At 46.0% G+C, this 15,332-nt stretch overlaps 1 protein-coding gene across 9 annotated transcripts in view; it reads left to right on the top strand.

Annotated features, from left to right (window-relative positions):
* SYTL3 (synaptotagmin like 3) overlaps positions 1–15,332 on the top strand; it is a 141,530-nt gene that overhangs the window by 7,787 nt on the left and 118,411 nt on the right. For 7 of the 9 annotated variants that reach the window (XM_033234916.1, XM_033234911.1, XM_033234915.1 and 4 more), the window contains 3 exons: positions 8,663–8,779; positions 10,424–11,044; positions 13,435–13,653. In XM_033234916.1, the coding sequence (XP_033090807.1) occupies positions 10,935–11,044; positions 13,435–13,653 (329 nt within the window). In that variant the 5' untranslated portion in view covers positions 8,663–8,779; positions 10,424–10,934. Of the gene's footprint in view, positions 1–3,633; positions 3,770–8,662; positions 8,780–10,423; positions 11,045–13,434; positions 13,654–15,332 lie in introns of all 9 variants that reach the window. The other 2 variants (XM_033234913.1, XM_033234912.1) reach the window with 2 other exon arrangements.

Genomic DNA, 15,332 nt, shown 5'->3' with positions numbered 1-15,332 from the left:
TGGAGACTTTAGGAAAATAAAGAGGGAACCAGGTATAGGGCATCTTGGACCTTGGACAGGGCTGTGCAAATAAGGGATTCTGAAGTTGAGGTGTCATTAGCTTCCCAGAAAACTCGCCTCTGAATAAGTAACAAGATAGACAGGAAATTTATAAACACACATCTTCATTTCTGTGTCAGACTTTCTGATGGATATGCATGTGTGCTGTCTCATTGTTGCAAAAATGAGTCTTTTAAAAGCCTATGAATAGGGAACTGAGCTGAGAGTTGTTCTTTATTCATCACATTCCTTTGTGGCTGCCATCAGCTCCCGTGAAGAATCTATGCAAGCGGGCCGGGTGCGGGGGCTCATGCCTGTAATCCCAGCACTTTGGGAGGCCAAGGCAGGCAGCTCACCTGAGGTTGGGAGTTCGAGACCAGCCTGACCAACATGAAGAAACCCTGTCTGTACTAAAAATACAAAATTAGCCGGGCATGGTGGCACATGCCTGTAATGTCAGCTACTCAGGAGGTTGAGGCAGGAGAATCGCTTGAACCCGGGAGGTGGAGGTTTTGGTGAGCCAGGATCGCGCCATTGCACTCCAGCCTGGGCGACAATAGCGAAACTCCGTCTCAGAGAAGAAAAAAAAAAAAATCTACGCAAGCAAAAAAGTCACGAGGTTTTCGGGTAAAATGTCAAGGACAATGCAGTCACTCAACTTTTCCCCTGCATACGAGGCAGAAAGTGTGGTGGCTGCAAGCTGAAGCTGTGAAACTTCTCAAGGAAATAGCTGTGGTAAACAACACAGGAGTGAGCTGCCTTGAAATGACCTGCAGGGCCGTGGCTTGTGGGCTTTGAGAACGTTCTGTAGTTTTCCCTTGAAAGCGTGTGTGGTGATGACAGTCACGTTCACACGCACTCATGCTGCAGCAGATCTCTGCATTTCCACTCTGGTGACGTTTTCCCCGTACCAGGGAGGGCTGAACATTTATTTCCTTTGATCCGATGACTGGCTGCTCAGAGACAATAGATGATTGGATGAAAGAAATAGGGGCCCCTGTCCACGAATAAACAATGTGTCTCTTTCCCATCCTCCTCGTCTCTTTTCTTCATCGGCTTTACTTTTCTCCTACTTTTCCCCTTTTACCAGATTTAAAAGCCAAAGTCAAGATTTGCTGTTAGGCTAAGGAAAGCAAGCAGGCATTGTTTCAAACTCATAGTGCATGGCTGACTTTCAATCCCCTGGAGGAGTGGTCCCACACGTCTCTCCCTGGGAAGCCCTCCCTGGCCCCACCAGCGCTCTCTGCTCCTGCGTGGAGTGACTCGTGCCTTCTGATCCTTGGGTTTTTGTACTCATCCCACCATGTTATGAGTTATTTGTCTATGTGTCCATGTTCTGGCTGGGATGGGCCCTTCTTAAATGCAGAGATTGGGTCTCACTTCTTTTTAGATCCTTAATATCTGGCACGTGCTTGATACACAGAGGCCAATAAAATCAGTGTTGAACTGACACACTCAATGCCATAACCAAACTGTTTGTCTGGATGCCAAAGTTCCACTGGGATACAGCATGACCATATAAAGACAAGTGGAAACACCTGAACTGAAGTTCTCCCCACGGCTGCCTGCGTCCCTCCCAATCCCAGAACAGTGGCTTAGCTTCCTACTCTTGGGCCTTCCTTTTTTTTTTTTTTTTGAGACGGAGTCTCGCTCTATCGCCCAGGCTGGAGTGCAGTGGCCGGATCTCAGCTCACTGCAAGCTCCGCCTCCCGGGTTTACACCATTCTCCTGCCTCAGCCTCCTGAGTAGCTGGGACTGCAGGCGCCCGCCACCTCGCCCGGCTAGTTTTTTGTATTTTTTAGTAGAGACGGGGTTTCACGGTGTTAGCCAGGATGGTCTCGATCTCCTGACCTCGTGATCCACCCGTCTCGGCCTCCCAAAGTGCTGGGATTACAGGCTTGAGCCACCGCGCCCGGCCTTCCTGAAGGAGAGATGGAACGGTAGAAGGAACCCTTTGAGTCGGGCATGCTTTGTTCTGGCTGTTGCTCGAGGGCTGTGCCTGGATGACTCAGTGAGTTCCCCAAACAGCCCTATGAAGCAGGGATGGCTCCATGTCACAGAGGAGGAAGGCCAGTCTCCCAGAGATGAAGCAGCTGGCACGAAGCACGTGGCTGAGTCTGGGCTGGGTATGAGCCCAGACTGGCTGGCTCCAAAAGTGACACAGAGACAGGATGACCGAGTGTTGGGGGAGACTTCTCCACATGGCTGTAGGAGAATGTTTCCTTCCAGGTGGTGCTGTGGTGTGGGATTTATTCATTTTTAATTGCCAGATAAAATCAGGCTGATCGATGGAGTGCTGTAAAACAAAGACAGGTATCATTACAAAAATGTAGCAAGGGAGTTAAGAGACTGCATCTAGGCTCCGAGCAGGTGACGACGGTGCCTGACTCAGTGCTTGGGACATCATAAAGAGCAATTAAGATCTTGTTGCGCAAATGAGAGAGTGACCGAATAAATATCATCCTGGGGAAATGGACCTGAGAGATTTCATTATTCGAGCTGTGAGACTGTGAATTCCTGCACGAGATGATTAAAATACAATTTCAAAGATTCCTGTTAAATTCTAAAATGACTCAGATTTTTCTATGCTTTTTGGATTTCTGAAGACTGAGGCTTTCTGCAATGAGGACTCACTTGCCCCCTGCCCGTCCTTACTTCCTGCTGCACTTGAATGTAGGCTTCCTGCCCTAGAAAGGAAGTTTGACGTTGCAGTAAATCTCTATGTCACAATATTCATCAGGTTTCTCAATTCAAGCCAACATCAAGTGCCTCCTTGCTGGGTGATGGGGGAATCACTGAAATCTGATGTTGTCCCTGGAAGGGGAACACTCAAGACAGAATGAAATCAGGGTCACCATCGAGATATACAAAGTAGAAAGCAGTTAAATTTGAAGGAGCAATGGATTTTGATTGTAAATAAGGAGAAAGTTTCTGAACTAGGTAGCCTGGATCTGGCCCTTGAAGGGCTGAAAGTAAGAGTGAGGCTGCTCTTACTGTTAGCAGCACGACTGTCAGCGGGCATTTGCTGAGTGTACTTATGAGCTCGGCAGTGTGCTCCAGAGGTTTCCACATGCATCAGTTTCATCGTCACAGCACCTGCATGAAGTGGGTGCTGCACCTCTCCACTTCGTAGATGAGGACATGAAGCTCTAGACGGCTTAAGTAACTTGCCCATCATCAGCTCAATAGCAAGTAGGTGGCAGAGGTAGCTACGCACCCTCACAGCCGGCCCCAAGCCCTGGTCTCCTGACTGACCCCATCTCTTGCCTTGTTGGGCAGAAGCAAGAGTGGGGCCAACATGTGGAAATGCAGAGCGCATGTGGTCAGGGAATGGTGTTGAATGAGTTCAGTATAATAGTGGCGAGCATTCTGTGGGAACTGAGGATGGAGGAGTCAAGAGAGCTGGATCGGGAGGTCAGGACTGGGATGCCTGTGCTTTAGAATGTGTTTACGGGAAGGGAGAACCAGCGTGACTTCACTGGAGAGTGGAAGAGTGACACATTCCCACCTCAGTATCATCACATCTGCCATCTCTCGCCCTAGAGATGCCTTCTCCTGCTTTCCTTTCCTCACACGACTCTGCTCTTCTCCCAGGCCCGGCGGTGGCGTCTCAGCTGGGCAGGTGTTCTGTCCTTTCCTGTCACCTATCAGTCTTCCTCTTCCTCGTGGTCCATTCAGCAACATCACTGCTGCTCTGGGTGGTTGCATGTGGTTGTTTGCCTGCAAGCAGGTGGGTGCAGCCAGTTCAGGACCCCTGTGACAACTATTCCCGTTACCCACTTTGTGAGTGTTAAAAATGTCATCCTTGGCCGGGTGTGATGGCTCACGCCTGTAATCCCAACACTTTAGGAAGCCGAGACGGGCAGATTACGAGGTCAGGAGATCGAGACCATCCTGGCTAACACGGTGAAAACCCGTCTCTACTAAAAGCACAAAAAATTAGCCGGTCATGGTGGCACACACTTGTAGTCCCAGCTACTCAGGAGGCTAAGGCAGGAGAATCACTTGAACCCAGGAGGCGGAGGTCGCAGTGAGTGGAGATCGTGCCACTGCACTCCAGCCTGGGCTATAGAGCGAGACTCCCTCTCAAAAAAAAAAAAAAAAAATCATCCACCTTACTCTGTCCTCATAGAAGGGCCTAAAGCACAAACCTGTTATGTGGTGATGGCGGGACAGTGTGGAGAAATGTGCAAACGAATTTTAATAGATTTCACAGAATTCCTCGACTACCTCATGTTCTACTTCAACACGGCACGAAATCAAAAGCATTCAAGAGAGAATTATATTTGTTTTATCCATTTTAAAAGACCATGAAAAGGAACTCCATGTGGTTTTTCATTTCTTGCTCGTGTAAGTGACCAGAATTTAAATCTGTAAAGGTGCACTTTTTATTGCTAATGCTGCAAAGTGTTTGGAAGTTATCTCTGACCTTCCTGGTACTTACTATAGGCTCATTCAGCTTACTAATTAACTCCATCTACCACCCTGAAAACCCTTAGTGGTTGCCGGGTACGGTGGCTCATGCCTGTAATCCCAACACTTTGGGAGACCGAAGCGGGCAGATCAGCTGAGGTCAGGAGTTCAAGAACAGCCCGGCCAACATGGCGAAGCCCCGTCTCTACTAAAAATACAAAAATTAGCCAGGTGTGGTGGCAGGCGCCTGTAATCCCAGCTACTCGGGAGACTGAGGGAGGAGAATCGCTGGAACCCAGAAGATAGAGGTTGTAGTGAGCCGAGATTGTACCACTGCACTCCAGCCAGGGTGGCAGAGCAAGACTCTGCCTCAAAAAAAAAAAAAAGAAAGAAAGAAAAACAAAACAAACAAACAAACAAACAGAAAACCCCACTAATGGCTAGGAAAAACTTTATGGAAAAAAACAAAACAAAAAACTTGAAAGACAATTTTAAAATGAGTAAATTGTCACCTAGGCATACTTTGTCTTGGAAAAACAGACTATGACTCTGTCTCAAAAAAGAAGAAGTAAAGGGATAGTGAATGATAATATGTACTTGTATATGTTAACTACATGAGAAGACAAGGTGAAATAGTCGGATGTTTGTGTACATCAAATCATATTGAGGACACTGTCTGCAAATGTGGGCCATCAGTACACGGCATAGTGATTCCAGTACTGTAAGCAATGTTGCCCTCCATGATGTCTTTCTGAAACAATAAAAAATTCTTGTTAAAGTTTGAAATGAAACAAAGTACAGTCTTCCTTCCATTTACACACTAGTTGCCTGCCTTCCTCCCTTCCTTCCTCCCTTCCTCCCTCCCTTCCTTCCTTCCATTGACAGAGTCTTGCTCTGTCGTCCCGGCTGGAGTGCAGTGGCGCTATCTCGGCTCACTGCGAGCTCTGCCTCCTGGGTTCACTCCATTCTCCTGCCTCAGCCTCCCGAGTAGCTGGGAATACAGGTGCCCACCACCACACCTGGCTAATTTTTTGTATTTTTAGTAGAGACGGGGTTTCACCGTGTTACCCAGGATGGTCTCGATTTCCTGACCTCGTGATCCACCCAGCTTGGCCTCCCAAAGTGCTGGGATTACAGGTATGAGCCACCATGCCTGGCCCACTAGTTGCATTTCTAGAACATTTGGAGTATATCAAAACCCTGCAAAATATACTTTTAAATATGAGTTAAATTCTGTTGTTAGATAATTTAATTTTTTTTTGCCTAAATGACTTGTCAACATTTATATGAAAATACAAGACAGTTATTTGTCACTGTGACAATCAAATAAGACGGGCGTATGGTACTACCCTCGTTGAAAATCTGGAGTGAGTCCCGGTGAAATGAAGCAACCGTGGTTCAAACATGTTCAATCAAATGTCCAATGCCATCAAGCCGGGGGGACACTAGTGGAACACTGGAAACCAAAGAGAAATGACCTTCCTAGGTTTCTGGTCAATCTTGATGCTACCATAGGATGATGCTCTATGCTATACCTCTTGCATCATTGCAAAAAGTCACCCGTTTTCTGGAGTGGACCTTCCAAAGTTAAACAAAAGAGTACGTCGGCCGGGCGTGGTAGCTCATGCCTGTAATCCCAGCACTTTGGGAGGTTGAGGTGGGTGGATCACCTGAAGTCAGGAGTTTGAGACCAGCCTGGCCAACATGGTGAAACCCCATCTGTACTAAAAATACAAAAAAAAAAAAAAAAAAATTAGCCAGGCGTGGAGGTGCACCCCTGCAGTCGCAGCTACTCGGGAGGCTGAGGCAGGAGAATCACTTGAACCTGGAGGCAGAGGTTGCGGTGAGCAAAGATCACGCCATTACACTCCAGCTTGGGTTACAAGAGGGAAACTCCATCTCAAAAAAAAAAGAGTATGTGTCAATCTTGTCAATAGAAGGCTTTACTCATAGTAGATGCTAAACCATAGGGTTGGTTGGTGGTGGTTCTAAGTGCTAACCAAGTGCTTGAGTGACATGGTTTATAGAAGCTAGAATCAGTCTAGAAAAACTAGGATCAAAGTCTCTAAAAGTGAAGAGTAACAATGATGGGATGGATGCAGAATACACTTACCTTGAGTTCTCTAAGCTCTGTCCCAGGCAACTGTGAACACCAAAAAGTATCCTGCTTTGGTCTGTATTTGAAAGACTTTCAGTGAATTACAATGTAGTGTTATATCCTTGGCTTTGAGAGGATCATTATATTGATCAATATATATATATTGACACAGAAAGTGCAGTTTTGCATCTTCTGCCAAGCCACTGTCCAGGGAGTTGATTATCTTAGTCTTTTTTTTTTTCTTGAGATGGAGTTTCACTCTTGTTGCCCAGGCTGGAGTGCAATGACGCAATCTCAGCTCACTGCAACCTCCGCCTCCTGGGTTCAAGTGATTCCTCTCCCTCAGCCTCCCGAGTAGCTGGGATTACAGGTATGCCCCACCAAGCCCGGCTAATTTTGTGTTTTTGGTAGAGACGGTTTCAGCATGTTGGTCAGGCTGGTCTCCAACTCCTGACCTCAGTTGATCTGCCCTCCTTGGCCTCCCAAAGTGCTGGGATTACAGGCGTGAGCCACCGTGCCTGGGATATTGTCTTAGTCGTTTGCATCTTGAGGATGTTTTTCTGTATTTCTTTCAGTGTATTAAAGCTATAGACAGCATCTTGACTTTTCATTTCATTTTGCTTTGCCTTGGCTACCAGGAAGGTCAGAAATACATTTAAGGCTCAAGTGGTCACTGTTTTACTTGCTGTTCTTAGTAGAATTATCAGTCCTTTTTCATTTGCTGCTGCTGTCTCTCTTATTTTAGTTGTCTTCTATATGCTTTTATTGTAAGCTGCATCATATTTTTGTTAGAAGTAGAGTAGGGTATAAATGACCAGTCAGTCAAGTCAAGAACCTTGAACAGGCTGGGCTTGGTGACTCATGCTTATAATCCCAACACTTTGGGAGGTCGAGGGCCCAAGGTCAGGAGTTCGAGACCAGCCTGACCAACATGGTGAAACCCCGTCTCTACTAAAAATACAAAAATTAGCCAGGCATGGTGGCGGGCACTTATAATCCCAGCTACTCGGAAGCCTGAGGCAGGAGAATTGCTTGAACCCACGAGGCAGAGGTTGCAGTGAGTCAAGATCGTACCACTGCACTCCAGCCTGGGCGACAGAGCAAGACTCCATCTCAAAAAATAATAATAAAATGAAAAAAAAAAAAACCTGGAACAGTGCCTGGGGTGTTCAATAAGTATTTACTGAATGACTGGATGAATGGATCCAGGAAATGAACTGAATTTCATTTTTCTGTAATGCAGAGTGAATGGCCACTAGGGGGAGCGTGAGCTTCCTCTTAGCGGTGGTGGAAAGGGCGCTACCCACACTTGCACCTGGGACCCACAGGCGTGGGTTTGGGAAAGTAAGGGTAGTGCTTTGTAATGATCATTGAACCCTGTATTTCTGAAATGCATTAAGACCTAGCCACCTGAATGAGCGAGCAGTTGAATATTTCAGATTCCCCCACCAGATTCACTAAGTGGTGTCATTACCAGCCAGTACTGCAGCAATGAGGTCTTGCTTACCTGGAGTGTTGGAGACCACAGCCAGAGAGCGGAGCACAAACAGCCATATGAAAAGAAAGCACAGTATACAGAGCACGTGTTTGCAGCCAGGTGCAAAAACTCTTCACTAAAAACACTCGAACGCCAGGTGCAGTGGCTTAGGCCTGTAAACCTAGCACTTTGGGAGGCTGAGGCAGGAGGACTGCTTGAGCCCAGACCAGCCTGCGCAACATGGTGAAACCCATCTCTACAAAATTAAAAAATTAGCTGGGCATGGTAGCCTGCACCTGTAGTCCCAGCTACTCAGGAGGCTGAGGCTAGAGGATCACTTGAGCCTGGGAGGCCAAAGCTGCAGTGAGCCATGATCACACCACTGCACTCCAGCCTGGGTAACAAAATGAGGTCCTGTTTCAAAATAAATAAATGAAGACTCAAGAATTAGACAAACCAGATAGCTCTGGACCCAGTAGTACGATTAGTAGAGTGGAAATAAGAAGACAGCATGAAGAACTGAGGGGCAAGTTGAGAAGAATGGGCTCATGCAGTTGGTGACTTGATGGCTAATTTGCACCTTGCCACTTGGCACTTGGTCACACACTGTTTTCTATTACTTTCCTCTTTTCCAGAGACTCAGAGCCTTGGGGCACTGAGGTCTGCTAGTTCCACCTGTTCGTCTGGAACCTGGATCTAAGGAGGGAAGAGGCTTTATCCCTGCTGACCTAGTCAGGTACCAGCCCAGCCAGGTAAGAGCCTGAAGTCCTTGTTGCTTTCTGATTTTCCCTTCATCTAGAGAGGAGGCATTTGGAGAGCAGATCTTATGTATGCTTTATCACAGACTAGAAGCCAAGAACATCCCTTTTCAGAGCTCTGGGTTTTCTGTTCCTCATGCAACCTCTGCAGTTGGGATGAACAATATATTTTAATTTTATTTTACAATAGGGAAACTGACAAATACTGAATTCCTTAACCACGCAATCCTTGGCCTATAGGCCCATGAACTTGAATGGAGAAAAAATTAAATATTTATTTTTATGAATCTTTAACTCAAATTTAGCATTTCCTTAAAGTATGGATATAGGCAAGAAACCACAGTAGAATCAGCAGAACTTGTGACTTTGTCACCAACAGAAAGCATGGATATTTACATACCATGTGATACATTGTAGATATCTCAAAACATTGTTTCTATTCATCACTACTTTGAAATTATGGGAGTCCTTAGATCACTGCTAGATCTTAATATTTCATGTATCAAGGAACACATATATTATTATATTACAATTTTAAAATATTTCAGTATAATCAATTTCCTGTGTAACACAGCAAACTTTGTTTTATGCATTTAAATACATAGGCTTCACCAGACTACCAAAGATAAAGAAAAAGGTTAAGAACTTTTGCTTACCGTAATCCCAGCACTTTGGGAGGCCGAGACGGGCAGATCACGAGGTCAGGAGATTGAGACCATCCTGGCTAACCCAGTGAAACCTCGTCTCTACTAAAAAATACAAAAAACTAGCCGGGCGAGGTGGCGGATGCTTGTAGTCCCAGCTACTCGGGAGGCTGAGGCAGGAGAATGGCGTAAACCCGGGAGGTGGAGCTTGCAGTGAGCTGAGATCCGGCCACTGCACTCCAGCCTGGGTGACGGAGCGAGACTCCGTCTCAAAAAAAAAAAAAAGAACTTTTGCTTAAAGGAAATGATACCTTAGAGCTCTATTAGCCTCTCATTCACTAATTTACCATGGATCATAAATTAATATAATGTGGATTTCTTTTGAAGCCCAGCAAAGGAAGTTTAGCTTTTAAAGCATTGAAAGGATGTCTTATCACTCAGGATTCATATAGATTTAATGACAAAAATGGTACTATAGGAAGTATATTAATTTGATCTTCTGCATTCTCTGGATAAAAGGATGTATGCAGAACCTTTCAACTGTCATTAAACAAAAACGAGCAAACGCATAAGGCAGCTCGTGAAACTTATTCAAGACGGTAAATAATTGATAGGCTGAGCTTGTGGTGATGCCACTTCATACCTCCTTAACTGATTAAAACATTTCTGAGTGTTGAAGTTAATTGTAAAAATAAGAGCCAACAGTTGGGAATGTCATTTTTCCAATGTATCTTCAATTAGGATAATGTACCTTAAACACAGACTTTTATGTCCTCTGGCCACTGAAGTTATGGAATTCATATTAGGAAAATTCAAGTTTGGAAGTTTGAGGCTTTTAGAAATATGAGAAGGGTTATTTAAGAAATTTAAAATTTTACGTTATCACCACGAGCAGAAAATGCAAGGGTTTGTGTAGAATATTTTGTCTTTTTGGAAGTAATGCTGCAGAGATACTTAAGCCAAGAAAAATGTTGCCATTTTTTGTTGTCTACAGGTATTGAACGAGTTGGGCTTTTAATGACCCTTCCTGCTGACCTGGAAACATCTTAAGTGGAAAGTTAGCTTCTATGAGTCACTGATACTCTTTTCATTGCTATTTGTAAATTTCCTTGGCTTGAAGATTACTTCTGCTTTGCAGAAATTATCTGCTTGCAGCTGTGGATAATTTATCTGGTGAAACCTCAGAAAAAAGATATGCTTTTGTCTTAAATGCATGTCAGCAGCTGCAGCAAAACCCGGTGAAAACACCCCCGGGTGGCACAAGGCTCTGCGAGCTGTAACTCCGACAAACGCACAACCTCTTGAGGCTTTCTTCTTCTAAGGAGTATGACACAGTTAGAAAGGAAAAAAGAGCCACAAGCAAAACAGTCGCCAGTGAAATAGGAGAGGGAGTTCTTTAAACAAGGCTGGCTGCAGCTGGCCTCTGCCGCTCATCTGCAGAGCGCTGAGCGCCTGGTCCATGGAGTGAAGCTCTTCCAACCTGGGTCAACGAAAAGGGAGAAGAAATGGCCCAAGAAGTAGATCTGAATGCTCTCAAGGAGTTAGAACGCGAGGCCATTCTCCAGGTCCTGTACCGAGACCAGGAGGTTCAAAACGCAGAGGAGGAGAGGATACGGTAAGCTGTCCTTCCCGTTGGGTCACTTCGGGGTTTTAGCTTTCTCTGCTTGGGGCCTGCCACTCCATCGCTGATGCTGCTTGCTTACAAATCACTACCCACCTGCTGCTGGGCTTCATGCCTGAGAAGGGTCCTAACAAAGGGCTGTTGGTGGAGATGATCCTCCTTATGTAGCTCAACGTAGAGGATGCCCGGGACAAGAAGCCGCTCTTGTTATTCATTTAAAACGGTGCCTTTGGGCAGTGAGTTTGCTGTCTGCCATCTGCTTGTCTGTTTGCCCACTTGGTGGGAATCATTCAAGGGACATTTTCAGGCTTCTAGTTTACCACTTATTTAGGGAAAGACCTCGGGTTAAGGGTTTTCCTACCTCATTTTTGACGGTGCCCAAAGGTGTAAAGAAAAGCAAAGAAAGCAGTTCAGAAGCAGTAAATCTGATGGAATCCAGCACCGTCTTTTTTCTCTTTTTTCTTTGCTTGCTTTTGCTTCCTAGCTGGCTTTGAGGAAGGGGAGAGCATGAAATATGAACCTGCTTAACCTGTTTCCTGACCGCTTTGCCAACAGGGAACTTCTTCCCTGTCTGTCTCTAAGCTGCTCGGGCCGTTTGATATGGGTTAACATTTAGAAAAGCGTGCTGAGGCCGGGCGCGGTGGCTCAAGCCTGTAATCCCAGCACTTTGGGAGGCCGAGACGGGCAGATCACGAGGTCAGGAGATCAAGACCATCCTGGCTAACACGGTGAAACCCCGTCTCTACTAAAAAAAATACAAAAAAAAAACTAGCCGGGTGAGGTGGCAGGCGCCTGTAGTCCCAGCTACTCGGGAGGCTGAGGCAGGAGAATAGCGTGAACCCGGGAGGCGGAGCTTGCAGTGAGCTGAGATCCGGCCACTGCACTCCAGCCTGGGCGACAGAGCAAGACACCGTCTCAAAAAAAAAAAAAAAAAAAAAAAAAGCATGCTGAACTCTATCAGAGCCTTAGCTGTCAAGATCCATCTTTAAACAGGTTGGCGCTTTTTATCATCGTCTATGGAGGAAGTGAGAGTTTGGTTTCTAATGGCAGAACACATTAGAAAACAAAACTGGACAACCAAATGCTTGAGGAGTGAGGGGAATTTTCTGGTATAGTATTCTTGCTTCATCCTCTCTGTTACTTCAGAGCTCTCTAAGTATACTTGTAAACTTTCTTCCACTAAAAACTATAATACAGGCTGGGCGCGGTGGCTCACACCTGTCATCCCAGCACTTTGGGAGGCCGAGGCAGGCAGATCGCCTGAGGTCAAGAATTCGAGACCAGCCTGGCCAACATAGTGAAACCCTGTCTCTCCTAAAAATGCAAAAATTAGCTGGGCACGGTGGCAGGTGCCTGTAGTCCTAGGTACTCAGGAGGCTGAGACAGGAGAATCCCTTGAACGTGGGAGGTGGAGCTTGCAGTGAGTCGAGATCGCGTCACTGCACTCCAGCCTAGGCGACAGAGTGAGATTTCCGTCTCAAAAAAAAAAAAAAAGAAAGAAAGAAAAAGAAAACAAAAAACTATAATACAGTGAGAAAAGTGAAATTTTATTTGATGATGAAAGATCTTTCAGTGATTTAGAGACATCATTTTGAATATTAACAAAGTGACATAGACATAGTGGTAACAAAGTTGTGTCTCAAAGGGTACTAATTCTAGGGCAGATCCTGAAAGTTGCATTTTAAAGTGCATTTCTGATGTCATCTTGTTTCTTGGGATTGGCTCACATCTTCTACAAGTAGGTATCACAGACATTCATAAAAGAGCATGCTGGTAAATGACGCCTTTTTGGTCCAATACAATGTCTCTTTGCACTATGGCTGTTTGTCTAGGGGAGTGAGCTGACCACTCATTAAAAAAAACCAAAAAACCAAAAAAACAAACAAACAAAAAGTAGCAAAAGCATAGCATCAGTTGATTTTATTGGGTAGCTTATACCAATAGCAGGGATGGATGCTGTGTATTCCTGGATTGTTCCATGCCTTGCAGATTGGAATGGATGCTCTTTTCGGTGTCTTTTCCTCTCCTTTCACTATTCTTGCTTACTATCTTAACAGCCTTTGGGCAGGAAGGGATGGATCTAGCGGGGAGCTTCTCTGCACCAGGCATGTTATTTATACTTTGCCATTTAGTCCTCACAGCAACCCTGGGAGAAGAGGTAAGGTCGTACCTTACCTCGCCTGTTTCACGGTTGAGGAAACCCTTGAGCCCCGACTCTGAGACACTGAGTGGGAGCCCAGTTCACACAGCCATGTGGGAGCCCAGGGATGTCGAATGCCAAAGCCCCTTCCCTTGCCATGGGGGGTACCGCCTGGGCTCTTGCCCTGTAGCCTGGGGTTGGGTGTTCCATCCAATAGTATCTTCTTTAACTTTGTGGGCTTCAGGAAACTGAAAACGCACCTGCAGCATCTCCGGTGGAAAGGAGCGAAGAGCACGGACCAGGAGTACAAAGAGAAGTGCTGTGCGCGCTGCCAGAGGGTGCTGGGGCTCCTGCTGCACAGGGGCGCCGTGTGCCGGGGCTGCAGCCACCGCGTGTGCGCCCAGTGCCGAGTGTTCCTGAGGGGGACCCACACCTGGAAGTGCACGGTGTGCTTCGAGGACAGGTGAGCATGGCCGGTGGTTGGATCCCTCCCACTGACTCAGGTCTTGGAGGAGGCCTCTTTCCAAACCGCTCCTAAAGAGAGCGCTCACTCCTCACCTTCAGCCAGTAAATGTGTACCGAGTGCCTGATAGGGAGCTACCTTTCTAACCTTAGAAGTTATCTTTATCCAAAAATAAATTTTATTATATAGCAACATTTTTTTTCGTTTACAGAAGTTTGGGCCAGGCGCGGTGGTTCATGACCGTAATCCTAGCACTTTGGGAGGCCGAGGTGGGTGGATTGCTGGAGCCCAGGAGTTTGAGTCCAGCCTGGGCAACGTAGTGAGACTCTGTCTCTACAAAAAAAAAAAAAATTAGCCAAGTATGGTGGTGCATGCCTGTAGTCCCAGCTACTTGGGAGGCTGAGATGAGAGGATCACTTGAACCTGGGAGGTCGAGGCTGCAGTAAACTGTGATCGTACCACTGCACTCCAGCCTGGGCAACAGAGTGAGAACCTGTTTAAACAACAAAAGTTTGTTAAGTCTAAGGATGGGCTAACCCAGGAGTTCAGATTCATTTGGATCTCTTCACTAAGTGCTGTCTTTTTCTTAGCACTTAATTTATCTCCTTCAGTACCAGTGGAGTAAATTATAATGTAGGGAACATTGGAGTAATCCTTTGAGGCTTTAAATACCACCTTTTTGAAGGAGGCAAGGTGACCTGTCTTTGATACTCAGGTAAAGAAATGGACATGCTTTCCATTAGTAACAGACTGAATCTACGTTTATAGTAATAAATTTGTGTTAGGGGTTTTAAGACCAGTTTTAACATGGAATTGGTGTTTTTGCACTCCCCTTTCTGAAGACGATAAAGAACTGACTTGGCTTAGACTCCCATTGTTCAAAGCAAGAATGAACTGGCCATGAGCTCCGTGAAAACACTAGAGGGGTGAGTCCTTCTGCTGGGGGACACGGTGCACAAGGACATCACAGAACTTCGGAGAAGGGAGGAATGCTAGGCTGGTGTGAATGGAAGTCATCAGAGACCCTGAGATTTGAAAACCACTTCTAAATATTGTCACAGATTTGTGAGTGTCCCAGGGACAAAGACTGTGGGAGGCACTTATACAGTGTGGGCATCGTGGCTGGGGTTTCTCCCCACTAAATCGGGAAGGTTGTGTTTAACACACGCCCTGGCGTTCATCTACTTAAGTGTCCTGTCCCTTAGCAAGACTTACTGTAGTTCAGTCATCTAGCCAGAGGGGTGAAGTGGTTCAGCCTGATTTCTTTGCTTTCGAACTGCATCCTGTCCATTTCGCTCACAGCGTGCCAACTCACATGGACGGTGGCGGAATTCGCCTTCTCCTCTCATGTTCATTTGGTTTGCTGAAGCCATTGTCCTTCAGGCTTTTCCTTGCTTGAGAGCAAAACATAATTACTGCGAGCTGCCCTGGCGGCGTAGAGGGCAGTTACAAATCATCTCTAGAAAGGTCTCAGGATCTTCTTCCTCATTTCAATCAACCATATATATTTGAAGTCTAATGATAAGCATTGCTGGACAGGGTGTTACATTTCTCAGCATTTTGCCTTCTTCTAACAATCAACTGTAAACAAAAAATCAAAACAAGAGGACAAGGTCTGAGGCAATCTCCCAGGAAGCTGACAGTGTTGAAATCTCTGCCCTAGTGAGCACTGTGTCCCA

The sequence above is a fragment of the Trachypithecus francoisi genome, unplaced genomic scaffold, assembly GCF_009764315.1.
Source record: "Trachypithecus francoisi isolate TF-2019V2 unplaced genomic scaffold, Tfra_2.0 Lachesis_group15, whole genome shotgun sequence".
Lineage (NCBI taxonomy): Eukaryota > Metazoa > Chordata > Mammalia > Primates > Cercopithecidae > Trachypithecus > Trachypithecus francoisi.
This window is presented reverse-complemented; position numbering and strand designations above follow the sequence as displayed.